This window comes from Fusarium coffeatum, assembly GCF_003316985.1.
Source record: "Fusarium coffeatum strain FIESC_28 chromosome Unknown BRIP53273_contig_33, whole genome shotgun sequence".
In the NCBI taxonomy this organism is placed as follows: Eukaryota; Fungi; Ascomycota; class Sordariomycetes; order Hypocreales; family Nectriaceae; genus Fusarium; species Fusarium coffeatum.
Window position 1 is genome coordinate 78,708 of NW_022157830.1, and position 26,312 is coordinate 105,019.

Sequence of the window (26,312 nt, forward strand, 5' to 3'; positions counted from 1 at the left end):
CATCAATCTGCTATGTATATATTGCTTTCTAATTAACATATCATATCGTATGATTCAACTATTTGGTGTAAATCCAGGGTAGCGTTTGTCTTACTTACACGAGCCCTCCCTAGCAACTGAAACTCAATCAACCGGGACGTTCGGAACGTACCAAAGCCGAGACTTACACAATCAATCCCAACATCTTTCTGCAACCCGTCAATGGTTTTATCAACTCTCGTAAAAATCAATTGTTTCATATATACAACAATTGCTCTTTCATCTTCGGCTCCGCCTCCACCGATCCCCGAAAACCGGCCCGCAACGGGGGGACCCACCAAACTTTTAATCCGCAATGTCGCTGATCTCTCATGATCAACCTCAAGACGCCGTCTCCAAAAACGACGTCGTCGAGGACAAAGACACAAACATGGAGCGCCACAAGAAGGCCGTCACTTCCATCGCCTCGGCCGTCCGCGGCTTCTTCGAGCGCAAAGAGCCTTACCGCATCTTTCACGGCAGCACGAACAGCACACGGCCCCAAAACACAGGCAAGCCCGTTGTCGATATCAGCGCCCTTCGCAATGTCCTCCAGGTCGACAAGGCGACTCGCACAGCTCTTGTGGAGCCTAATGTGCCCATGGATAAGCTTGTTGAGAGTACGCTGAAGCACGGTCTTGTGCCACCTGTTGTTATGGAGTTTCCTGGTATTACGGCTGGAGGAGGTTTTGCGGGTACAGCGGGCGAAAGTTCCTCGTTCAAGCATGGATTCTTTAACGATACGGTCAATTGGGCGGAGATGATCCTTGGAAACGGAGAGGTTGTCAAGGCGTCGCGGGAGGAGAATGCTGATCTGTTCCGTGGTGCTGCTGGAGCTGTTGGATCTTTGGGCATGACGACGCTTCTCGAGCTTCAGCTGCAGGAAGCTAAGAAGTTCGTCAAGACGACCTACCACCGAACCAGCAGCGTCGCCGAAGCTGTTGCCCGTATTCGCGCCGAAACCGAGAATCCTTCCAACGACTACGTCGACGGTATCCTTTTCTCCAAGGATCATGGTGTCGTCGTTACTGGTACCCTGACTGATGATAAACCTGCCGATATCAAGCCCCAGACCTTTAGTGGTGCTTGGGATCCTTGGTACTACCTCCACGTCCAAGATCGCACTCGTAATGTCCCTTCTGCTGGTCCCACTGTCACCGCCGAATCTGCCTCGTCTTCTCCTGTCGATTACATCCCTCTCGCTGAGTACTTCTTCCGTTATGACCGGGGTGGTTTCTGGGTTGGAGCAGCTGCATTCACCTATTTCAAGGGCGTTCCGTTCACCAAGTTCTTCCGCTGGTTCCTCGACGATTTTCTGCACACACGCATGTTGTACCGCGCTCTCCATGGCAGCGGTGAATCTGCACGTTTCATTGTCCAGGATCTTGGTCTTCCTTACAAGACTGCCGAGACCTTCGTTGACTACACTGCTGAGAACCTCAACATCTGGCCCCTCTGGCTTTGCCCCTTGAAGCAGACTGCTCCCCCAACCTTCCACCCTCACACCGGCGAGACAATCACTGCTGCTGACGGTACTGTGACCACCCCTCCATCCCTGAACATTGGTCTTTGGGGTTGGGGTCCCGCCGACCCAGAGGAATTCGTTGCTAAGAACCGTGCTCTCGAGGACAAGCTCGTTGAGCTCGGTGGTCTCAAGTGGCTCTACGCGCACACCTACTACAATGAAGAGGAGTTCTGGAAGCTGTACGGACGAGAATGGTATGATGATCTACGAAAGAAGTACCACGCCGAGACACTGCCCACTGTTCACGACAAGGTCAAGGTCGACGTTGAGGCGCGAAAGGAAGAACGCCAGAAGTGGAAGCGCTCTCTCAAGAGCAAGCCCCCACTGGGTGGCCTTTACGGCATCTGGAAGGGCATCCAGAGCAAGGACTACATGCTCCACCGACATGCCGAGTGGAAGTACAAGGAGGAAAAATAGATGGATACCCATGTTTGTGTAAGAATATGAAATAGAGCTATGTAAGATCATTTAGAGACAAGTCAGAGAGGATGAGGATATGTTTGAATGTCGGCAGAAGATTGCTAGATGTTTAAATGGACACGAATTAGAGATGTCACAGTGTACTCAGTTGTTTGGGAATAGGTTTCTTTCTATATTCCAAAAATTGCTAATTTCTTCTTCTAAGCACCAATCGACCTTGTCTATGGGCCTTGAGGTTCCTGATATATCTTCCAGGAGAGACCGCATCCCGTTAAATACACAAGCTCACAATGACCATCATTGCTGGCTCAATTAGGGGATCTCGGTTCGGTCTCCGCCACGCGAGATGCGCTTCTATCGTCATCCGCTGTAATCCTCTTCCAATGCGTCTAGTTTTCTCCCGTTGTAATCATCATGTTCATGATATGCTTTTGACCTGTTCGTGTCTGTCGACAGGTCTAGAAGCAAAAAGGTCTCGCACCTAAATAGGTGGGCGAGAAGTAGAAGTGTTTTGGCTTTCGTATGGAGCTTTTTACTCCTTGATAGCGTACTCGCGCTTGAACATATCATCAACCTTGGTCAAGTAGTAAGTACCAGGGATGATGGTGGAGGCGTCACCCTTGGGGGTGTAGTCCTTCTGGAGATGGGCCTGCTTTCGGAGGTCGCACATTTGGTCGTAGGTCTCAGGGGGGACGGCACGGCGGGCCTCGAGACGAGAGGGGATGTCCAAAACGCTGGAGATCTTCTCGACGCTACCGTTGATGCGGAAAGAAAGGAAACTGGCAGCAAGACCGGAGCCGTAGGAGAAGACACCGATTCGCTTGCCCTCAAGATCCTTGTTGTCGACAACGCTGATCAAACTGGCCAGACCACCCCAGACACTGCCACAGTACATGTTACCAACGTTGGTGGCAACCTGGATGGCAGGGTTAACACGCTCCTGGAAGCGCTTCTTGGTGAGAGTCATGAAGGTCTTCTCGACAACCTTGTCGGTCAGGGACTTTTCGTAGTCCATGTCACGGAGCTCAGGAGCGACCTCAGCAAAGGCGGGAGCGTCAGCGTTGGCGAGGTAGTCATGGTAGAGGAGACGAGCGTAAGACTTCTGGACAAGCTTGCAGGTAGGAGAGTGGAAAGTAAGGTAGTCGAAGCGGTCGAGGCTGGTCTTGGTAGAGTCGTCACCGTTGGTGACGCCGTTGGTGCCATTGGCCTGCTTAGCCTCACGCTTGCAGTAAGCGCGGTAGGCGGCATCAAGAGCCTTGGTGTAGCAGTTGACGGAGTAGTGACCATCAACGTAGGGGTACTCGCTGGTAAGGTCGGGCTTGTAGAAATCGTAGGCGTGCTGCATGTAGGTACCACGCAGACCGGGCTCGGCGACGATAGGGGCGTTGGGGCCGATCAGCATGGCGACAGCACCAGCACCACCAGTGGGGCGAGCATTGCCCTTGGCGTAAAGAGCGATATCACCAGCAACGACAATAGCATCGCGACCGTCCCAAGCGGAAGACTCAACCCAGTTAATGGCGTTGAAAACAGCGTTGGTACCACCGTAGCAGGCGTTAATGGTGTCGACACCCTCGATGTTGGTGTTGTCTCCAAAGAGTTGCATAAGAACACTCTTGACCGACTTGGACTTGTCAAGAAGAGTCTCGGTACCAACCTCGAGGAAACCAATCGAGTTGGGGTCGACGTTGTAGTTCTTGAGGAGCTTCGAGGTAGCGGTAAGAGCGAAAGAGTAGATATCTAGAGGGAAACACCAGTTAGCGGTGATTCAATACCATCATGACCATGGAGTTTTCGCAGGACGCGGTGAAGGTAGTATTGGCGCATCCGCGCTAAAAAGATCGCCTTTTCAGGGGACGGTGAGGGACAGGACAAACTTACCCTCGCGATCGTCACAGAAGCTCATCTTGGTCTGGCCAAGACCAATGGTGTACTTTCCGGCGCTAACGCCATCGAACTTCTCGAGCTCAACCTGATCAACATACTAAAAGCAAGTAAAATTGTGGTTAGCCAGGGTCGTCATTCAAAAAGAGGCGTTTCGAGCGTCTGGATAGAGGGGCACAATCTTGGGAATGGAGGGGCACACGACCAGGAACCCGAACACGAGAGGAATAACGCAGGAACTTTTTTTTTTTTCTGTCCCTGCTAAAAAGTTTGGGTGAGGGGCAATATTCAACGACAACAATTCCTCAGCAGCACGACATGAGGATGCAGGCATTGAGGTTGTTGAGCATGCAACACAGCATAAGGGGGGAAGGATCTGGGACCTTTGCTTACCTGGCTGGGGAAGTAAAGCTCAATGGCCTTAATGCCAATGTTCTGAGGACGGGCAGACATGATGATAGACTTGGGGGGAGGAATCGGTTGGTGGGGGAGGAAGAGGAAGAGGACAAAGAGAAAAGATGGGAAGAGAAGTTGAGAAAGAGGAAGAGGATGTGGAGATAACTTATAATAAGTTGAGTAGCAGACAGACCAGCAGAGCAGAGCAGAGTCGACAAGGGAAGGGGGTACCCGGAACGAATGCGCGAGATTGCGGGTTCTCAAAGTGTGAGGTGTCGTGTCGTTGCTTTGAGGTAAGGTACACACTTAAAGAGAGATTGGATCTTGAGGTCTAGTTTAGGTACAGGACAGGCTTCAGAGTTGGGGATGGATCAATTCTGCAGTAGGTACAGTGGTAGGGGTGTGACTGCAAGGCCTGGCTCGGCGGGGTGAAACGAGTGACTGGACCTGCTGTTGTTGGGCGACTTAGTTAGGTTCACAGGTATCAAGTTTTTCACCGCCCTTTGCCTTTTTCCACTGCACTGTTGACTTGTCGTGTAATTGGATTGGCTCGAGACTTCAAGTTGCTGTGTTGTTAAGGTCATGGGTATACTTGGATCATGGTCATGATGGGATGAAAGAAAGAGAGGGTATCCCCCGTCTACTGCGCATTGATATTGAGGTGAGAGAAGCTTGGACCGTCTGACAACTATTGTTCTTGTTGCACTCTGTATTGTTCTCTCATATAATGGATTCCTAGATAGAAACCTCTCATCATGGCGAGTTTCACCGAGCCATGCCGTAATGACTCGAGATCATGTTTAAGCGCCTATCCATCTGCCATCATGACCTCACCTCAGCTCACCTTTCTTTTTCTTCTGCCGACTTATTATCCCTCCCGCTTCCCGCTCCTTGTTTCTGCAGCCATCTTGTCTCTACTGCTACCTACTGCTGCTACTTCCAGGGGCAATAAAATATACGTACTGGGCTGCAACTAAGTTATCTCTTCCCCGTCCAATTTAGGATTGTTGTGGTGGGAGTGGATTAATAGCCGCTAATTGGTGGGACTTAGACGGGTATAAGTCACAGTAGGTGAGTGTCCCGGTGAGTGCTGCAACTGTAGGTTACTGTTGGAAACACGAACACGACAAGGGGCTTATTTACTATCGACTAGTTGATTTTCCATGAACATGGGCAATCTGTTGACATTGGGGTAATATAAATTAATCAAGGCAAGGAAATCCTTTTAGTAGATCCCAGTTGTAGGTGGCTATAATCCATGTGCTTATCCAATAGCTTTCAAAGCAATTGTTGAGACTGGCTTATTCGCTTGTTCTTGCCTTGTAAATGTTTCATGAACCAAACAGATCTACACCACGGGAGTACAAGACAAGTCAGGTACAGTACCTTAGTACTTCCTTAACATTTTTAATGTATATGTGGCCACAAGGAAGCAAATCTTTCCGATCTGACACTCCGGTTCGTAGATGAACAAAAGTCAATTGCTTCCATTGCCACAACATAAAAAGAACTCCACAGAAAAAAAGGAAGGCAAAGGGAAGTTTAGTTTTCTGCAGTACATTAGTTCAGGCCCAGAACCCAGAGGCCGTGCTTTTCCAGGGACTACCCGCTAAAACAGACAGGGGCCGTTGCCTCACCGGCACTAACCCTTTTGGAAATCTTTCATCCATCTTCAGTCAACGGCTCTTGATAATCTTCAAACTTGGTTACTCTGTACCTGCATGGGCGCTCTTTAACCACAGCCCGTGATACTCTGTGCCGATGCGACGCTGCGCAAGCCATACTTTTCATGAGATTCAGCAATGGCAAGTATATGTCTACCGGGCTATTTACTAAACTATCAAACTAGAGCATCTATATCGCTCATGTCCCACTCCATGCATGCTTGTGATTCTTCCTTCCGGGTTCTATTTGCCGTTCCAGCTTAGATAGGCTGACAGGCTATCGGAGGGTAAAGACGTAATGAATGCCAACATATAAACCCTCCGAAATCGCATATCTCGAGTTCGGTGTTTTCGTCATAGCCCTGATCAGACAGAGAGGTCTTACATGACATGCTGGCCTACCCTAAGGTTAGGCGTTGAGGCCAGCCCGGATGGTACATAGTATTCTGACGGCTGTTTCTCTCTGTTATGCGGCTTACACAGTATCTAGTTACTTGTCAATTGCATTCACACTTGCGATGTTTCATGGCGTGAGTCTTTCCAAAACTCTTACCGACTCCCAGCCTACCAGAACACCATGAGGAATCACCAATATGCCCCATATTCAACATCATCCTCCGGTTTGTTCCTTACCTCATGTACGACACTTGCTCTTACGTCCCTGGTCTGTGACGACGTCAACTTTTATCAATCGCTCAGCCCCAAAACCGCCGCATTCCGTTCCTCGGCGTGGGTCTTTCTAACTCAGATCAACCTAGTCAGCTCCAACTCTCCCGAAACTTATACGCTTTGGTGTCTTAGTCCGGCCGATTCCACCTAAGATAATCAACGTGCAGCTCTTCATGCATCTCAGAATCTGTTAATTATCGCTCAAGGGTACTCGATGGAGTCTTGACCGATACGTACCTATCTGCGGATACGGGCCGTAATGCTACCGCATTCGTAGGTGAGCCATATATCAAGGTATAGAGTGTCAAACCCGGTTACGATATCATGTCTGGGAGTTGGAGTATTTGGTAAACACCGTCTTACTGCATTTCATCTATCGTCTTCGCTTCCACGCTCTTATTCGGGTAGATCCTATCCGAATATACCTAGTCTCTTCAGGATGTAAGCCACATCGCAGCATCTCATCTCATCCCTTGCCTTGCTTTGCATAGCCCGCGGATAGCTTTACCCATGCAGCATCAAACTCGCTGCGAATACGTCATGTCACAGACCAGCCTTGCGATTCTATGCGAATACTGTACAGTCTCGATCGTGGAGTTTGCTTTTCCTTCTCCTTCCCCGTATTCTGCTCGGCCCATGCGATCTAACCGATGGAGATCTCACACCCCTGGCATGGAACCGACATTGTCATCGATCTCATCTCTTTGCCGGAGCTAACAATGCCTGTCATCTCTCGTGTTCGCTCACCTGATTTTCTTATCAGTGCCGTACTTGTTTGCACTGCGTAAGCTAGAATTCAAACTCAATGGTATGCCAATATCTGACGCTTCACGTTGCAAAGAGGGAGCCAGGGAGTTCATTCTGCAAAACCTTGTATTTCGCTGACTACCAAAGAAACTATTCTAATTGAGGATTTTGACCCAATGATATGATAGTTAAATTCCAAAACTCCAATCCAATGCCGTCGTGTGTATTCGTGTTACTCATGAAACCGGATTAGGGGTGTCGTAACCAGAATCCGAGGTGCCCTTGGGCTTAGACTCTCCAGCAGACTCTTCACCCTTGACATCCTTCTTCTCTTCCGCTCCAGCCTCGACTTCCTTGGGCTTTTCTTCAGACTTCTCGTCCTTCTTGTCCTTCTTATCCTCATCCTTCTTGCCGTCGGTCTTAACCTCAGTCTCAGAATCAGAGTCAGAATCGGAATCAGAATCAGAACCAGAGCTCTCGCCGTTGCTTCTACGCTTGGCTTTAGCCTTGGCCTTCTTAGCCTTCTTGCGCTCCTCCTTGCGCTTCTTCTTGCGAGCCGCGGCTTCCTCCTTCTGACGCTTCTCCGCGTCCTCGATCTCCTTCTGCTTTCTCTCCTTGCCAGTCTCGATGATCCACTCATCAATAGCTTCGATGGCTGCCTCAGGGTTGCGCTTGTTCTTGAGGAGAAGACCTTGAATCTCTGCAGGGCTGTATTGGAGCTCGGGGATCGCGGCAGCGAACTTGGTAGCCAGCTTATTAACACACTCCATAGTCTCAAGGCGAGTCTTTTCGGCGAGTGCGACCTGCTTTTTCTCTTCTTCAGGGTCAAGATATTTGGTCTTGGATTCTCCGACGTTGACATCCTCTCCGTCATAGGGGGCGTAGATGGCGCGGAAGATGGAAGCACTCATGTCAGCATCAGCCAGACCGAACTGGACAATCTTGTCAACACGACCAGGTCGAATGAGAGCCTTGTCCAGCTTTTCCAGGTGGTTGGTAGTCATGATGAGGACGCGGCCCTCCTGGGATGCAACACCATCAAGAATGTTAAGAAGACCAGATAGAGAGAGGCGGCCAGGAAGTGTGGGGGCTCCAGCAGGAGGGGCACCGGGCTGGCTAGGGGCGGCAGGGATAGGAACTGCAGCCTCTGTTGTGCCTTCTGCCTTGGTCGGTTCACGAGTGTGTGTAAGGCCAGCACTGTCGATATCTTCCAGGAGTACCACGCAGCGACGAGGGAGTTCGGCGAAAAGAGTTGCCAGGTTCTCTTCAGTAGCCATGACAGAGCTCAGGCTGACCATGTAGATGCGCATGCGGAAGAAACCAGCCAAGGCAAGACTGAGCGAACTCTTTCCAGTACCAGGGGGTCCATAGAGAAGATAACCGCGGCGATAGGGGATACCACGATTCGAGTACCAGCGGCGAGTGTTAGGGTTCAGATAATCTGTCACATCCTCAACCAGCTCCTTCTTGGTCTTTTCGTCGAGGATGACTGTAGAGATAGGACGGCTGGCTCGACTCATGCAACGCTGCCATGACGGTTCACCCCCGTTTGTGCCCATAGCGCCACGGTATATGACGGTCTGCTTCTCATCTTTCTTCAGGTACTGGTCTTGAGCATCGAGGAGGAGCTCCTTGATGATGCGTGGGTTGCGACCGAAACAAGAGATGGAAAGTTCCTCGCTGGAACTAGAAGAGAAGAGGCTACGGTCTCGGTTTTCGTGGCGTTCGAAGAGAAGCATTTGGCCCCTGTACCAGAAGAAATGGGATCCGACAGAGGGAGTGTACTGGAGAGGCTTCTTGCTGGGACCGCCTCGACCCTCGTCATCATCGTCCTCGTCATCCCAACGGAAGAGGAACCAACTCCGGGAGGAAATATTGGTGTTGACCATAAAGCGGCGCGAGCCTTGAGCGAACTTCTGGTTGGCGACCCATGCCATGACAATGTTATAGATCTCATCATCAGTTTTGATGCGAACGCTTGACATAAGGTACCCTCTCATGATGTTCCAGGAATACTCTGTGATGTAGTTCCAGACAAAGATAACCCCTGAGACGATGAGAAGTAGAGGGAGGTAGACGTTGAGGTCGATACCTAGATACGCATGCAGGATGCTAGAGAAGGTAGAAAAGCCCGGGAAGATAAAGTCGAGGATGGCGAACTGTGAAGGGGCCTTGGGATAAGGCGACTCGTCCACGCCGGGACTTGTTGAATTAAGGGAGGCCATGCTGTCGACTGTCGAAATGCGCTGTAGAAAAACAAGTGATCCTAACATGGAGGATATACTTGGTAGTGAGGTAGATTGTGGTATAACAGCCAGGTTGTGTAAGCTGTTATAGTACTGTACTGTTGCACCAGAATTATAAGAGTCGAAGTCAAGCTCAAGCCTGGAAGAAGACAAGAGATGAGGTTGAATGAAAGAAGAAAAAAATAAAAGGAAAGGAAAGTACGCTTTTATAATGGAGAGTGATGATGATGATGGGTAATACGTAACGTCTGTACTAGCGAAGAAAGAGGCATCCATATGCATGCCCGCACATGCATTTTGCTAGTGGTGCGCCATCAGCCTTACAGCCCAGCCCATCGCAGTTTCCTCCCCTGACTGACCTACTGACTCACAGCCCGACAGAGTTTGACTTTATTCTGGGCCATCTTTCGCCTCAGCCTCAAGTCGTAACGTTAGCACAAAGTCCCGTCCCCGGCCTTCTTTTGAACTGTGGGGTAAAAGTGAACCTGAATTGACATTTCCGATTAGTTGGAAGGTATGATGATTGTCGTCTCAAGATTAGGCATCACTAGGCAGCAGGGTCTTTGGTCCACTGATTTCAAGGGAGCACAAACGCAGAATTCTTTGTTACTGGTTGGAAACAGGCGTCTATGAATTGACTTTACTGCATCTTTATGTTGAATATCGTTTAACAGCGGAGGCCGTGGCATGTCGTTGACTTTGCTTGGCTCGTGATGACTTCAATTACTCGCCATGTTAACTCGAATTGGACGTGCCGGCTTAACAACATAATAGACAATTGGTGATATCATCTGAGGCTGTATGTGACCGCCCACGCACTGAAACCTTCTTGGGAACTGCTCGGCTGCCTCTTCCATTCAGCAGACCAGAATTCACGATATCGGATTGGATGAAGCAAAATACTTGCATGCGCAGTACAACCCTTTACAGGATGACTGCATCGGCATCCCAGACCGCAACGTTTTGCACTACCAACTAAGTTAGGCCTGCGTCTGACGATACTGCAAAAACAAGGACATCAATTCAGGGTATTTCTTTCATTCTTTCAATTCACTTTGTCGTCATGACTGAGTCCAGACCTTTTGACTTATACGGGCTAAGCAAGCTCTAGGTGAAAGAGTCACAGCGGGAGGGACCCACTAAGACTAGTCGCCGGAGGCTGTGTTTCACTGCACACTTACAGGGGATTGGTTACTGCGTATGGTCGAATAGTTGACGGGATCTTCGACATGGGGGGTCGTGGTATTGCATCGCGCAAATCCGAAGTTGCTGTAGGGAAGTGGATTGATGGTGACGGGCAAACTCCTAGGCTTTTTTCGGATTTAAATTATCAGGTACTACGTAGACTCATTCGGGCTGTTGAATGGTACTCTGATGTCACGATATGGAGGCTTATACTGTACCTACATACAGATAGTTCAGCCGCATTACCTCTTCTCCATGGTTGCAGCCCGTTCGTAACACTTTTTACCGTCCTTAAATAACAGCCATTGACATTGTCACTTGTTCTGCCGGTAATGGGAGGTTTGAAATACACCATTAATTCATAAAAAGATATCAGTATCGTTGGGAGATCTGATGACTAGGTAGATAGTAAACTCCAAGCAAACCTTGATAACAAGAAACAAAGAACTCGGATTGATACCATATCCGTTAATGCTTATACACAAGCTCAATCAATCAACAACCCATGTTGTTCATGATCGAGTTCCCATAACGCCTCATTCGCCGTCCCAGTATTCGTTAGCCATACATACCATATACAATCATTAAACAGTAAACAGTAAAAGAGACCACGCTCTTGGTCTGAAAGACAAACACACTACATCTCTTGATCACTCCAGTCAGAACTCCACTCGCTCTCTGATCGGGGACCACTTCGACCTCCCTGGAACGGATTGCCTGGTTGATTTTGACCAGTAACGTTGATAAAGGGCGCGGCATCAGGCATTGGGGCGTTCATTGGAGGTGGTGGCATAGGAGGAGTAGGGCCATGCATATGGGCAGGAGAGTAACCTCCTCCATACCCAGGATCGTAACCTTGTCCTTGGTCGTAAACCCCATCATCGTAGCCTCCTTCGAACCCGGGGTCGAAACCTCCGCCCATGGGTGGACCCATCGGAGCCGGAGGTGGAGGTGGGCCGGCGTTCATCGGCATCGGCATCGGCATCCCCATAGGTTGTACCGATGGTCGGGGAACGGCTCCGTCAAAGTGTTTACGGGAGCCACCTCCACTGCCCTTGCTACTTCGTCCGCTTCTCTTGCTGCGGCTGCTACCGGCATTGCTACCTCTGCTGCCGCCGCTGTAGTCGTATCCATGAGGGTGAGCTACCCAGTAGAGTTGTGTTTCTGGTTCATTCCAGTAAGAGAAGGATGAACCGCCAGACCTGACAGAACGGTCATCGTCAAAGTCTCTGGTTCTCTTCTTTAGAGCAGTGGCTCCAGAAGGTGCTCCGGCAGCCCATGAGAGGAAACGAATAGCCATGGGCTGTTTCTTGGGGATCCTTTTATATGTAGTTGTCCATGTTGAGTCACTCGAGTAGACGGATGAACCGCCGAATGACCTTTGTGACATGATGAAGGGATGAAAGATGATAACTTTAGCTTGAAATGAGGCGAGTGGCAAAGTTCTTGTGATGTCTAGTGGTGTTGATCAAGTGCAGTTCACGAACCAAAGCTTCAGGCTTGATTGGTGTTGTGCAGAACAGGAAGACAAGGCGAATGTGTATAAGAAGGGGTTTCCTTATTCAAGAGTAGAGATCGACGGAGAAGAAAACTAAAGAAGAAGGACGAGGCAAAAGAAGAGACGGACATGGGAGCATGATATAGACGGGCGATCAACACGGACCCCCGTTGAGCTTCAACTATATTATGGCATTGTGCTGCACATTGCAAACGCAAACAAAGAAAGCAATCGTCAGGATCGGCTGCCTTGTCAAGGCATCTCATATTCTGCGGGCGACAAGTAGAAAAAAGAGGCTATTGTTACTTGTCATCTATAGGCCGGTCGCACATTACACAGCAGTAGGCTCTGAGAAAAGGGTAACGACAGACAGGGGGAAGTGGGTGTGGAGAGCGTTCGTTGTGCAGCTTATACGACAGGTGATGTGCAGTACTAAACCACCAATGAACCGGCGATTGAGGCTCTCCCGGGCGAGCAGGATGGTGGTGAATGGACGCTGTGCAAGCTGGACGATCGTGCGCCACCGTTCGCCCTGCTTTGGAGAGGGGTAAGCCTGTAGGAGAGAGAGGTGATCTAGGACAAGCGATGAGGGTGTAAGAGATGCAAATCTTGTGAACGAGTAGATTTTGTGAAGCGAGAAGAATGCAGCACTTTATTGTGTATATATGGTTCGCCAGAGGTTGTTAGGCTGATGCCAAATAATAGAGGTAAGGTGCAACTCAATTGGCTACGGAACACAGAGATAGAGTCTATGGACGTTGGGTCAACTTCCTTGAAACTAGCCTGACACAAGAACCCCGTTGAGCAGCATAACGAACGACTATCAAAAGACGGGAAACGACGAAACTAAACACAACAGGATGCTGAACCATGCGAACGGTCGAGGATAGGCGACGCCCAGACGTCATGCAGCCAGGACATTTCTCTGTGGCTGCCTTTTTCCTCAATTCTCTACTTCTCTAACAAGGTACGGAGTACACCACATGAGAAAGTAAACGAGGCTGCAGTGCACCTGAGTTGTGAGTAAGCGGTTGCAAACCGCTCAACTATCGCCATATTGATTGGGTATCATGAGCTGTACGCTGCGACCTGCCGCGGCACAGGGGGAGCTTGGTTGGGTGGGAAAAGAGGGGGAGAGGATTCAGATGGAGTGCTGTGATATGAGGGGATTGGAAGGGTTTATGCAGTTGGCTTGTTTGCGATATGGAATGTGATATGGAAATATCCGCTGAAGACGGGTGAGGTGAATTATCACCAGCCGGGCGGGACATGTGAAGGGAGGTGATCTGATGTGCAGTACCGTACCGTAACAAAACTTCAATTATAAGGCTGACGATCCAAGGATGAAGGCTCGAGAGATGCATATGCGTTCACTTTCAGCCTCTTTCACGATACAATAATAGTGTTCTAATTCTAGACTGCACTTTTTGTTGTTGACATGGACAAGTGCAGGGTAACAGCACTGAAGCATATCGTGACATGGGTAGTCTATCCTGTACAGGCATTAAACATTCATTCGTAAGATGAAACAACCACCGTTAATCAATTCGCTATAATCATTCATTGGCCTTCACGGAAGATTGATTCCCATCAACTCTTGTGATCTCCAGTCCATGCGAGTGCTTCACCACCTCGAACAAAAACATCTACGAATGTGGAACATGTGGTTCAAGATCTCAAGACACTAGACGACCCGAGAGTAAGGTTTCGTTTCATGGTTGGCTTAGCTGGGGAACTAGACTACCCCAGACATAAAAAACGAGGCGAGCAGAGTAGACCAGAGTTGGTATCATATAAGAGCCAGATCTCACCTGCGTGTGTGGAAGAGCAATGAGAGTCTCACGTCTGACACCATCTTTTTCATGCCAACGCATACGTTAAAATCGTTCAATTTTGGTCTGCATCTTGAGATTACGGCTTCTGTCTGGTTGGTCAACGTCGGACGGGCATAACATGACACGAGACTTGAGTGATCGGGATAAGTAACCACGTTCCCGAGTCTGTGTTGCACGTTTCCGAAGCATAAGCTTGAGGGACACTAGAGAGAGACACATGTGAGGGGTCAAGCAAAGTGTAAGAGATACAATACACTGAGATCAGACCTCTTGCTACGTAGTGTTGAAGGGTCTTGATCAATCCATGATTCACAACACACTAGAATGAAATTTCAACCAAAAATTCAAAACCTTTTTAATATCCGTAAATCCGGATTATTTGTGAATAAGATCCTTGATCAAATTAATAAGTGACATTCTAGAAGAGAGTTTGGAAGAAAAAACTTGGAAGCGAAAAAAGAAGAGGCAGGATATTGTGTGGATCTCTTTAATGAAGTTGGGTCTTTTTCCAACAAAGGAAGAGATTTGGCTGTCTTGACGACAAAATGAGATAATCAGATCGTTACTGTCTAGACGAAATAATTGCTTATCTATTATTTCTTAGCATCTGGTTGTATTAAAGAAAATGCTGATCCCAGGCTTCCTACGGAATAGACCCGAGATTTGACTTGACTTGGGACCCGAGAATTGGGACAAGCCAAGGTGGAAGCCAAGGAAAAAGAAGGGAAAGCACAGGACAGAACGAACTGGTCGCCGAGAAATTCATGGCCGGTTCGGCCGGGATCGACAGAGCGGTGCGAGGAATGTGATGGAACCAAGGAAGACACTGAGAGAGGGAGATTTAGAGAGAGAAAGGCATGCAGTGAAACAGAAGACTCTGATCACGATAGACTACTGAGATACAAAATGGATACTACAGTATTATCATCTCTAGACCCTGATTCACAGGGTCATCACGGCAGTCACAAGTGTTGGAATCAACAAGTCCCCCTCATGCATTCAAACAAGGCAGGACTTTGGACGGAAACCGATAAGGAAAGTCAGTTCGGCTCTGTACAACATCCTAGTCTGGCTTGGTTGCCAAGCGGGAGAAGAGCCGATGACTACGGTATGTATCCTGGAAGACATGACGGTGAAGATGGAGGTGAAGTGGTCAACGCCGAGACTCAGGACCCAAGAGGCAAACGACAGATTACCTTTTCAGTATTACCTACCTACACTACGGATACTGAGTCTGCTCATCATGAATAATGATTACCTAGAGTAAGGACGAGGATGGAATACGAGATCAACCACGTAAACAAACAATAACAAGACCCTTATGCATAGATAGCCAGTGCAGTCTGCAGTCAGTTCAGTCTAGAGCCAGTAGCTAGCCAGTCTAGTCCAGCAAAAGTCTGGCGAGTTCCAATGCAATGACGCAGGAATGAAACCTCTCTCCATCCACCTAAAGCCCAGTGCCATCACCATTGCTGCGTGCTGAAACTGGTTGTATTCTTTGATCCGCCAATCGCGTGAGGCGGGCACTGCTCAGTCAGTCGCCCCTAGCCAGGTCCGCCGGAGACACCAGGGGAGGGGGATTATCTCTGACTCGCAGATTGAGAGGACAGCTGCTTTCTTTGTAGGGGATCATTACTGTAGATCAATCCAGTGACTGACAATTATCATATGAAAATTGAAGTCACCGTTTCGACCTGTGTCAACGACAATGCTTAGCTACAGGTGATTGTTGATCGTCAAAGCTTTGGCTTTTGCGTCCTGAACTTAGGCCCCCAAGGCCCCAAACTCAGACCCAAAACTCTCAGACTCAGGGCCAGGTTCATCCAAGAAAAACAAAAACCTTCGCGACTCTACAGTGCGATTCTAGTCCTCTCTTAGCTTAGTTTCGTTGCCCGTTCCCCTAGACCTTTTCCCCTTTTGACGCTGACTTTAATTGGTTACTATGAGTGTCTAGTCTCCACTCAAACCCGCCATGGACCCTCTTTGGTATGGCGCCTCTCGTCTCCTGTTGGCTCGCTCTCTCCCTCCTGCTACCGTGTAGCCACTCAGTCGCTCCCTCGCTCCCTCTCGAAACCCGCTTCTCTTTCTTGGCTTTTTGCACTTCCTGTCCAGTCCAGTCAAGTCCAGTCCTTACCCATTCCCCATTCATTCATCGATCCATCCATCCACCTCAACCAAACGGCTAAACGAGTTCAATCAGTCAATCAATCATCCCATTCATTCAATCAATCAAACTCAACCATCGCCATCATCACCCCCGAAAATCCTTCGATCATTACACTTTCGACGCCAAACTCTACCGCATCGAATTCGAATCTCGTTCGCTTCACTAAATACCTCTCGCTCAGAGTCGGCCTCCCTTTCGCCATTGATCTGCCGACCCTTCTCCCATTCGATCCCCGACCGTACAAAACCCCCTCGGATCACGACGTTGACTTCAACGCCCGATAACTCACCACCTCTAGGGCACGCCCTTGCCGGCGTCTCTGGCTTGAAGCCCTGGCCTCCCTCTCCGTCACGCCATGGATCCCAACGACAGCAAGGTCTCTCCCACCTCGCGTCGTTCTTCGACCCGACGCTCGCGTTCATTGAGATTATCCGCTGGTAGTGCTGGTATTGAAGATGATTACGACCTCAACGCTATGATGGTGGCGGATGGCTTCCGACCTACCGACAACACCGCCTCTTCTTCCACAGTGAACCCAACGCCAAACTCACATCCTCACCCCGAGCCTTCATTAACGCCAGACGAGTCTATCCCACAACAACCAACTACCAAGTCAGCAGAGGCACCAGTTGCACCCCGTGCATCAAATGAAATCACACCTGCTATTCGAAATCGACCCTCTAGTATCTCAAAACCGCATCGAAATCATGATTCTCTCGCTCTCCGAAATGATGGCCCAACGATGGCTGATAGATCTCATGTACGCAACAACGCTAGCCTATCATCAGACGCTCCCGTCATCCGTGCCGAAAGCCCTTACACCGGCCCCTCTGGTCCCTCGCATCCATACAACATGTATCCCCAACGAACAATGAGTGTGGCTACCACATCGACCGCCGCCAATGCAGTCGTACCTGAAGATCGGGGTTATCAAGGAGCTCAAGGCCCAGCTCACCCATATGCTCTTTACACACAGAACACCACCTCCGGTGAGAGTAGCAGTCAATCGATCCCAGTAGGATTCAACGGTCTAGGAGGAACTTATCAGCGTCAACTGGGACCAGATGGTGAAGAGGCAGGAGATTTAGTGGGCCCTCTGGGCCATACAGAGGAACTGCCGCCTTACACAAGATACCCGGATAACGCTTATGTTCCCAGACCAGCTGCTCAAGCACCGGTCTCGCCAGTATCGCCAATTTCGGAACCCGCCTCCCCGGTTAGGGATGTTCCAGGTCCTCAAATACCTGGTACCCAAATACCTGGTGCTGGTGGAATTGGAATGGCAACCCGTGATCCTGAGTTCTCCTCGACTGATGATGATCTGGCTCTACCAAGGACTCGACCTTCAGTGAGAAGTGCTGTTTCTTCTGACAACAGCTCGCACGACATCAACACTGCTGCTGCTGAAGTTTCCGAAAAGCCAACCGCCAATAAATGGCAACGCCGTGCAAAGAAGAAGCTATGGGGAATCGTGCCTTATTGGGCTATCTGCCTCCTGCTTGTCGGTCTCGTTCTGATGGGAATTATTATGGGTGCTGTGATTGGGACTATGTTAACCAAAAATCACCCACCACCACCCCCTGATGTTGATGAGTAAGTTATATAACGACGACCAACTGGGCTTCTATGCTAACCATCTTATAGTAGATACTCTACCTCGCCTCCTCCTACTCCAACAACATTTGACCCTGAGATCTTGACAGCAATACCCACTGATCTACCACCTATGGCTACAGGCCGCTTCGCACTTCCTAACATTGACTCTCCCCAAGGATATAGTGCTTGCTTCAATGATACGACACAGTCATCGGCTTGGTCCTGCGACATTGTCTATCCTCTCTGGTCGGTTGAGATCCTCAAGGACGTGGACCCGAAGGGGGAATCCGACGCAGTTTCCTACAACCTTACACTCAAAGCCATAAATGACAACAAATCTCCATTCCCTTGGGGCGCTCAACCACCCAGTATCAGAACGGTTTCTATGAAGTTGGTCAATGACACAACTGATAGTGCACGCGGCCCTGCGTGGTGGTTAAGGACAACGTACAACAAGACCGTCATTGTACCCAGCACCAAGCTTGGTGACTTGGACAAGCGAGGTTGGGACAACGACGATTACGAAGACTACAACTCTTTCCACCGTTTCAAAAATAAGCCAGTGAATGCCAAGGTCGGCGACCAACCTTGGATCTGCACCTGGCCAAATACCGTTATCGAAGTCTTTATTTATCCTAGCGAGAACGCAACAGGATATCACCCCACCCCAACACAAGGCGGAGACGAAAACCCTACTAGTACCGAGAACAGCTATGCGACTTCATCAACCGCTTGGGATGCCTGGAAGCTTCCTATTTACCCTCATGTCTACAAGATGATGGAGCGTCGATTTCTCTGGGATGAAGACTCGGTAGCCACCTGTGCTCAGTACGAAGTTATCGGCGACGGAACTGATACGCAGCCGCTTACGAGAAATGGCACACGAGTTACAATGACCATCCAGGAGGATGAGGCCGAGGGCTTTATTGAAAACCTGGATCTTGAATGGACGGACAAACACCACAAGCGATCTCTTCCACAATTAATGAAGCGGACAAGCCCGGCACTAACCGACTGTGCTTGTATATGGAAATCCCAATAGAGCGCCAAATTCGATTATGGCTCATGGACGAGGCAGCGATGATCAGGAACGCAAGTTGTTCTTGGTCTGTTATCTATTTTTCTTTTGATATCATACGGCGTTATGCATACAAGACTTGGGACTGGGTTGGAACTGCACGATTCTCATTTTTGTTTTCATCGTGTACATTCCGCTGCGTGTTCTGTTGTTATTCAAGACTGCATCATGGGAGATGGGATGACTATTATTTTGGGCTACAAATGACCGGATGGGACTATCTGGAGTTATAGGAGCGACTACCGGTTTACGAAAAGAAATCCTTTTTTACTGAATTAAATTATTGAACTGTGATCATCTTCCGCTTCTGACAACACTGCATGACTTGATCAAACGTGCACGTAAATGGCTGCAGGGTCTCTTGATATCCAAGTAGCCCAGTGTATGGACTGATGTTGCTATTCTAAGCTACCACCTCCATATAGGTACGAATCATACATGTTACTACCTGGGGCAGTGCCCCGACTCCTTTTCAGGCCGTCATTCCAGATGATGGCCTAGAATGTCGTCCGACTGAGCTGTTCGACACACGAGCCCTGGACCGAGGACGCATCCCCATACCCTTTGTTCAACCTCGGCGTGATTTCCCATCGCGACGTCAATTCGTCTTGATACGGGGTAAGATTCCCTGGCGTATGCTGAGAGATAATCTGATGCTGCAAACCCGACTCGAAAGCTTTATTACTTTCGTTGGGATCTGAAAGTTGTCACTGTGCCTCCTTCGCAATATTCGTCTCATTCTCTGGTGTTTCACGAATCTCATTGTCGATGATATCTTTCCTTCCATCGCGGAAATCTCGCATTAGAGACAAGAATACCGAGTTCTTCCATTTCTCACCATCTTCGTGTTCGACTGATTCGAGAAGGCGCTCAGCTGCGTCTGCGACCTCAGACTTGGTCTTTGCTGCTTCGGCGGTGTCCTGGACTACAGGCTCTTCTTCTGTCTCGATGGAAAGACTGGCGATATCTGGCGTTGCAAGGTTGGTGGGATCTGCTTCCAGTGTTGGTTCGACGCGGGTCTCTTGCTGTTCTGCCTGTTCGGCCTCTGCCTTTGCTACCGCTGCATCGTTGAGTTCCAATTCGCGAGCCATTTGGTCCATCATGGCGTCTACTTCTTCCATCCCTCCGCCAGCGTTGGTTGCCATCCATTTTGACATTTCGTCGTCAAATCCAGCCTCCTGTGTCGATGCTGCGTTGCCATTCATGAAAGCATTATTAGACTGGCCAAACATAGGCGCGAATGTAGTGTTGGGTTGCATAAAGGCGGACTGAAAGTTCATCTGAGGAGTTGGTTGATGCACCTGAGGTGCACCTTGAGAAAAGCCATTTTGAGCAGGTTGTCTTTGCTGTGACTGATTCGCGAAGCGGTTGAAGTCGGCGGCCCAGTTACTTACACCAACCGAAGGGGAGTGCTGTCCCTGGTTGAAGTGCGCTGCTTGCGCGGCGTGGAATGCAGGTGAATGTCCCTGCTCAAGAACAGCGGCATGAGCTGCTAGCCTCCCTGCTGCGTGATGATGCTGGGGAACTCCTGGAAGAGTCGCTTGACCATCCATAAATGCGCCGAAGCCATCCGCGCCTTGCACATGTTGTGGTGCAGATCTGAAAGACTTGAGAGAGTTCAGTTAACATGTCTGTCCAATGCGACGTTCGTACTTACAGTATGACCTTGAGGACCACCGCGGCCTACAAGTCGGTCTTGGTGATGGCTAACATCTCGACCCTGGTGGTCGATGAGTTGCTTAAAGGGAGTTCCTCCGCTGCATGATGCGTCCGCCATGATTGTATATGTTGTTGGGGTATATGAGTGTTGTCAAGATGCTGATATTCAAGTAGTGTGCCTCGGTCTACGCGGGGTGCTCTAGTGGCGTCTTGAATAGAACGACACGAGACGATGATATGTGTAAAAGATATACGCGACGAACAGGGGTTTGTATATAGAAAAGGGGGAACAGTATAGAAGGTTAAAAGTAGAAGGCGAAATAGATGTTGAAGATGATTAATCCAAAAAATGACCTTCCCCAGATTCCAAAAGCATGGAAATCAATGGCTCGTGATTGCACCCTCCATCATTACGGCTACTGTAATGTCCGGGGAAGCCCAACTGCGGCCGAGGCAACATGAACGCCGGTACGTACCGAGTCCCCGTTCGGGAACAAATGCGGTAAGTGGGGGTTGACGAATGAAAGAGATCACGTATTCCTTCACGTGACCTACAGCTTGGCCAACTGTCACCACCGCCACGGTCTGGCGCGGATAGCTCCAGGTCATGGGCGGTATCGTGTCCTTTGATAACCACCTTTTTATAAGTCCATCCCTTTTTCTGTTTGTTTCTTTTTGCGCTGTAACCCTGGTGTGAAATCAAGCAAAATGGTATGTTTTCTCATCATGAATTCAATCTCAATCTTAAATATGCTCCGTATCGTTTACAGTATAGCTAACTCCCCACCCCTTTAGTCGGCGCAAGTTATCTCCAACTCTGGTCATGAGGACATGATTGTACGTTCCATTCCCCGAACAATGCGATTAGAAGCTATGCGCTACATCGTCTAGCTCCTATCTACAGACAACCAGGCTCCTAGCGATCTCGAACTACACTGACAGCTTCTCTAGCATGATGCTGTCCTCGACTACTACGGCCGCAAGCTAGCTACATGCTCTGGCGACAAGACGATCAAGATCTTCGAGATTGAGGGCGAAACCCAACGATTGGTTGAGACCCTTAAGGGGTGAGTACGAAAGGCTGCCAGATCATGGACGATGGCTGACTAGGTGGAACAATAGACATGAGGGTGCTGTTTGGTGTGTTGCCTGGGCGCATCCCAAGTACGGCAACATCCTGGCGTCGGCTGGTTACGATGGCAAGGTCTTTATCTGGAAGGAGCAGGGTGGACAGAACAACGCATGGCAGCGAATCTACGACTTTCCCCTACACAAGGCCTCGGTCAACATTGTCTCTTGGTCTCCCCATGAGGCTGGCTGCCTGCTAGCATGCGCCTCTTCCGACGGCAACGTCAGCGTTCTCGAGTTCAAGGACAACAGCATCGACCACACCACCTTTGCTGCCCACGGTCTTGGCGTCAACTCCGTTTCCTGGGCACCCGCTACAACCCCCGGCAGCATTGTTAGCAGCGCCCCTGGTCCTGGTGCTACCGGCAACCGTCGATTCGTTACTGGTGGTAGCGACAATGTCCTCAAGATCTGGGCCTTTGACCCTGCTTCTCAGACCTACAAACAGGAGCGCGAGCCCCTGACTGGCCACACCGATTGGGTCCGCGACGTTGCCTGGTCCCCTACTGTTCTCCAGAAGTCCTACATTGCCTCCGCTTCGCAGGACAAGACCGTCCGTATCTGGACATCCGATCCTTCAAGCCCAACTCAGTGGGAATCTAAGGTCCTCCCCTTCGAGGCCGCTGTGTGGCGAGTCAGTTGGTCTCTTAGCGGTAACGTTCTGGCTATCAGTGGCCAGGACAACAAGGTGTCTTTGTGGAAGGAGAACCTCCGGGGCGAGTGGGAGTGTGTCAAGACGATTGAGGAATAGAGTATGAAGTATATCAACGCGTTGATGGATACAAATAGGAGAGCTAGGCGTTCAAGGCAAACAAAAGGGTGATTATCTTGCTATGACCTCTTGAACCCGATATTGGACGAGATGTGAAGATGCAAACTTGGCCCGACTATGCTAGCCTCAGGGTGTCAGAAGATTTGGTCCCTAGAGGCATAAGAGACGAAATAATTTGGTCACTTTATGCTAGCTTAGACCAACAGTCAGGCTACTTTATTATGGAAGCCTAAGCCTTAGAGGATAATTCTTCTGTTACCCACTTGGCTAGAGGATGTTATTGTGCATAACGCAAGGGCAATTGTTGTCACGAAAGGATGATGATAATAGAAGGCAAGAGGCAAGCTCTGTTGGCCTGTTGTCATAGAGTATGAATTTAAGCACTGTTATGAACTAGGATACACTGTAATGATATTGGAATGCCACGAATGGAACAGGGTTCTGCACCCAAAACCAAGGCGCCGCACAATTCCAAAACACAAATACTATGCACGCACGCTCGATCCTTCTCGAATCAACTCGACAACCTGTACTTCAAGCACACTGGAGTCAGATTTCTCACGCCATGAATCCGCCCATTACGACGGCGGCGAGCGTAACGATCAAGGCAGCAGAGCTAGGCTGCAGAGAGAATGCCGAGTTGTTATTGTCATCGTCGTCATCGTCGTCGTCGCCCTGTGAAGAACTGGAATCGGAGTCTTCCTTGCGATGGTTCATGACAAAGATTTCACCAGTGCTATCAGAACTGAACCAAAGCCGGTCTTGTGAATCCCATGCCAGACCGACTGGACGGAAGCAGTTTTCAGGGCAGCTGCCCAACTTCTCGTTCCAGATAAGAGAGGTATCGTCTGCGCTGCTGCTTGATGATTCCTTAGGTCGACCAGCTTTGAAGGCTACCCGAGAAATCTGATATCCGACTGGAGGGTTACGATTCCCTGATAACGTTAGTCCACGAGCAAGGGCATATGATAATGCTAACTTACAGCTTCCATGGAAAGAAATGTAGGCTGTCGTGCCTTCCTTGTCGAACTTCATATCCAGCGGCGCAGTGTGAGCTTGGAACGCCAGCACTGGAGCAACGTATTCTTTCTTGCATTCCTCATCAGTAGGATTGGTATCCTCCTTGAACTGACGAGACTGACGATCAGCAGGGAATTGATCGCCAACTTTCAAATTACCCAGATCGGGAAAGTTCTTAGTAGACCAAAGTGTATAGCAATGAGGGTAACCATAATTGCCACCCTGGTCCTCACGAGAGCCGTTGAGATATCCGTGAAAGTTCATCTCTTCAGCAGGGTTATCTTTGTGAATGTCTTTACCGTTGCGCGCGAGTTGATCAGCTGAGTTCTCGACGCTGAAGATGCCACCGGTTTCAGGATGTTCTGCGAGGCCTACCGAGTTACGGAGTCCCCAGCCGAGACGACGACCCTGAAGATAGTCGAAAGGCTTCAGGTTGGAGCGACTGCTGAAAGATGAAATGTTAAATGCACGAATCTGGGAGCGGCCGGTCGCTTGATTCTCAGCCCCTCGATCATCATTGCCAGCACTGCCACGAGAGACAAGGAGCATGTCTGGGCTTTTCTCCGAGATGAGCAAGGTGCGGGAAGTATGGCCACCGTTGGCCATGTTGGTGACCAAAGTCTGAACTGTAGAGTTATCGACTTCAACCTTTGTCGAGTTGTAAGACCACGCAAAGACATCATTGGAAGAGGAAGCGTAGAGAGTACGTCCATCCTTGGAGATGGCGAGACCATGATTCAACTAGATGTGTATGATTAGCGGTGATTCGAGACTGGAACCGTATGGCTGACTCACGTTGTCCTGCTTGAGCAAAGTTGTCTTCTTCTTGACCTGCAGGCATGTGCCTCCTCCATCCTCGAGCTCGAGATGGATTATGCCATTTCCGGAATCGATGACAATGAGAGCACCTTTGTTGTCGAACGTGATGCCTCGAGGCCGTCTAAGCTCGTTGGCAATCAGGCTATAGCTCCAGTCCTCTGCAATTCTAGGTGACGGGTATGATGTCTTGAGGGTCTCAAATTTGCAGTCTTGGGCAGAGGCTGAGGAAAGGAGAAGCGTTGAAGCCAATGTGGTGGCGGTGATTCGGTAAAGAGACGCCATTGTAACGGTGAGGGGAATGACGTCGGGGGATCAAGAAGTAGATGTGACGGATTGGGTATTTTGGAGAAAGGCAAGTGATGGGAATGTGGAAATGATCTGAAAAGGCTTATGCGAATGGGTATCAAAGAATGAAATGAAACTAGTCGTGAATCGTAAACATGAATGGGAGTGCGTATATGTGGAAGAAACAAGAAGATGAAGTTGAAGAGATGGACGTCGAAGCAAAGAAGTAGGTTAGTAGGCACTTGGGATGGAGTGAACGAAAAGTCAGGAAGGACCCTTGGAGACGAACATGTCATTGATGCCTCGGCCAAGAAGGTGCAGATCGGAAAGCTCCAATGAAACAAAAGACGGCAAGTCGATCCCGGCTGATCCTGCCCAGTTACCCCGGATCGCTCTTAACTTAAAATGCTTGATTCAAGACGTGCTAACCAAAATGTCTGAGGCTGTGCTCCATACGAGTACGGTGAAGAATTGAGGCAGGTACGCTGAAGACAATGCCAAGGTCGATTAGATCCTCGATACGACCTGCTAATAGAGGAATACGGATGCGACGGTTTATTTGCTCCGTTTCCAATTGTAGTATATCGGTAAATCATGCAGGAACGAGATATAGCAGTGATCGACAGATGCAGTATGTTACATGCACGAGGGACGATCTATAGATCAGTCAGAACCTTTGTGTTTGTAGAATTCGTCGATCTCGCAAATACATCTAAGTAAAAGTCATTCACCCGTACCTAACAATAGGTATTGTATTGCGAGATATCGATGGTTAGACGTGCTACGAAGCTCCTGGATTTGCTTCAAATGTCAAGCTGTTATACTATGAATTGAGTGTTGCGCCACTGAATCTTATCATGCAGGTACCCAAACCATGTTACTTTATTCAAGTGCCACAACGGTATCTTAGGTACTTTATGGGTTCAATCAACGGGCGTGCAATTTAAACTGGGGTTTTGTCTGGCTCTACAAACCCATCGCCATATAGACAATCTGTGCACTATCTTCTTCAGCCTGCCTCAAGGCAGATCTGTTGAATAACCATTTCCATTGATGGCACCAGCGCAAACGAAACGGAGACCAACCTCGATTCATACTTGTCTCTGGAAGACGAGGTGGATTTCCTACTCTGGACTCGTCTCGAAGCGAATACCTTAAACAAAACATTGGTCAGCAGGTGATTAAACATACGATCATGACGATCATAGTGAGGTTGTTGTTTGTCAAAGGTATCGAAGTCACCTATAAACAGAACTAATAACACCTCAGAGTAAACCTGGCCATGCCCCATTCGTATATCCCAGGTAGGATATATTGGAATTTCTAAAACCTGATGTGATCCACGGTACGAGGTATTGGGCAAGAGACAGGCTCATCTTGCAACAGAAATGAAGACTATCATCGAATCCGCTGCAATTGGGTACTGCGCTATTGAAGTCGAAATATCAAGAGAAGTGAGTACAGAAGCAATTGAGAAAATTATCAGCTTTGCCTCATTCTATCAAATGTAGATATTCATACGGCGAGTATTTTCAAGTGATGCATCGACCCAAGAAGTATACCCAGTCGAGCTTAGATGAACCACACCGATGATCTATTTCTGGATGCGCAGTTTGAAAGCCATAGGCGTGCACGATCTTATACCGGGAATATGGCATGCTAAAGAAAATCACTTGCCTTCAGGACAAGAAAACGGAACAT

At 49.1% G+C, this 26,312-nt stretch overlaps 8 protein-coding genes across 8 annotated transcripts; 3 read left to right on the forward strand and 5 right to left on the reverse strand.

Moving 5' to 3' along the window:
- Positions 1-334: 334 nt before the first annotated feature.
- FIESC28_01188 (uncharacterized protein) lies at positions 335-1,960 on the forward strand (the record flags this gene model as incomplete). Its single annotated transcript, XM_031155339.1, has 1 exon — positions 335-1,960. One exon carries the CDS (start codon positions 335-337, stop codon positions 1,958-1,960), a length of 1,626 nt encoding a protein of 541 aa, XP_031020506.1.
- Positions 1,961-2,495: 535 nt separating this feature from the next.
- On the reverse strand, positions 2,496-4,300 carry FIESC28_01189 (uncharacterized protein; the record flags this gene model as incomplete). Its single annotated transcript, XM_031155340.1, has 3 exons — positions 2,496-3,703; positions 3,845-3,947; positions 4,241-4,300. The coding sequence occupies 3 exons, from the start codon at positions 4,298-4,300 to the stop codon at positions 2,496-2,498; spliced, it is 1,371 nt and encodes a 456-aa protein (XP_031020507.1).
- Positions 4,301-7,559: 3,259 nt separating this feature from the next.
- Positions 7,560-9,548, reverse strand: FIESC28_01190 (uncharacterized protein; the record flags this gene model as incomplete). Its single annotated transcript, XM_031155341.1, has 1 exon — positions 7,560-9,548. The coding sequence occupies one exon, from the start codon at positions 9,546-9,548 to the stop codon at positions 7,560-7,562; it is 1,989 nt and encodes a 662-aa protein (XP_031020508.1).
- A 1,843-nt stretch (positions 9,549-11,391) lies between these two features.
- On the reverse strand, positions 11,392-12,144 carry FIESC28_01191 (uncharacterized protein; the record flags this gene model as incomplete). Its single annotated transcript, XM_031155342.1, has 1 exon — positions 11,392-12,144. One exon carries the CDS (start codon positions 12,142-12,144, stop codon positions 11,392-11,394), a length of 753 nt encoding a protein of 250 aa, XP_031020509.1.
- Positions 12,145-16,609: 4,465 nt separating this feature from the next.
- On the forward strand, positions 16,610-18,892 carry FIESC28_01192 (uncharacterized protein; the record flags this gene model as incomplete). Its single annotated transcript, XM_031155343.1, has 2 exons — positions 16,610-17,847; positions 17,899-18,892. 2 exons carry the CDS (start codon positions 16,610-16,612, stop codon positions 18,890-18,892), a joined length of 2,232 nt encoding a protein of 743 aa, XP_031020510.1.
- A 743-nt stretch (positions 18,893-19,635) lies between these two features.
- Positions 19,636-20,705, reverse strand: FIESC28_01193 (uncharacterized protein; the record flags this gene model as incomplete). Its single annotated transcript, XM_031155344.1, has 2 exons — positions 19,636-20,535; positions 20,586-20,705. 2 exons carry the CDS (start codon positions 20,703-20,705, stop codon positions 19,636-19,638), a joined length of 1,020 nt encoding a protein of 339 aa, XP_031020511.1.
- A 590-nt stretch (positions 20,706-21,295) lies between these two features.
- Positions 21,296-22,466, forward strand: FIESC28_01194 (uncharacterized protein; the record flags this gene model as incomplete). The annotated part of the gene is made up of 4 exons (XM_031155345.1): positions 21,296-21,298; positions 21,383-21,424; positions 21,539-21,654; positions 21,710-22,466. The coding sequence occupies 4 exons, from the start codon at positions 21,296-21,298 to the stop codon at positions 22,464-22,466; spliced, it is 918 nt and encodes a 305-aa protein (XP_031020512.1).
- A 579-nt stretch (positions 22,467-23,045) lies between these two features.
- Positions 23,046-24,608, reverse strand: FIESC28_01195 (uncharacterized protein; the record flags this gene model as incomplete). The annotated part of the gene is made up of 3 exons (XM_031155346.1): positions 23,046-23,422; positions 23,471-24,248; positions 24,303-24,608. 3 exons carry the CDS (start codon positions 24,606-24,608, stop codon positions 23,046-23,048), a joined length of 1,461 nt encoding a protein of 486 aa, XP_031020513.1.
- Positions 24,609-26,312: the final 1,704 nt, after the last annotated feature.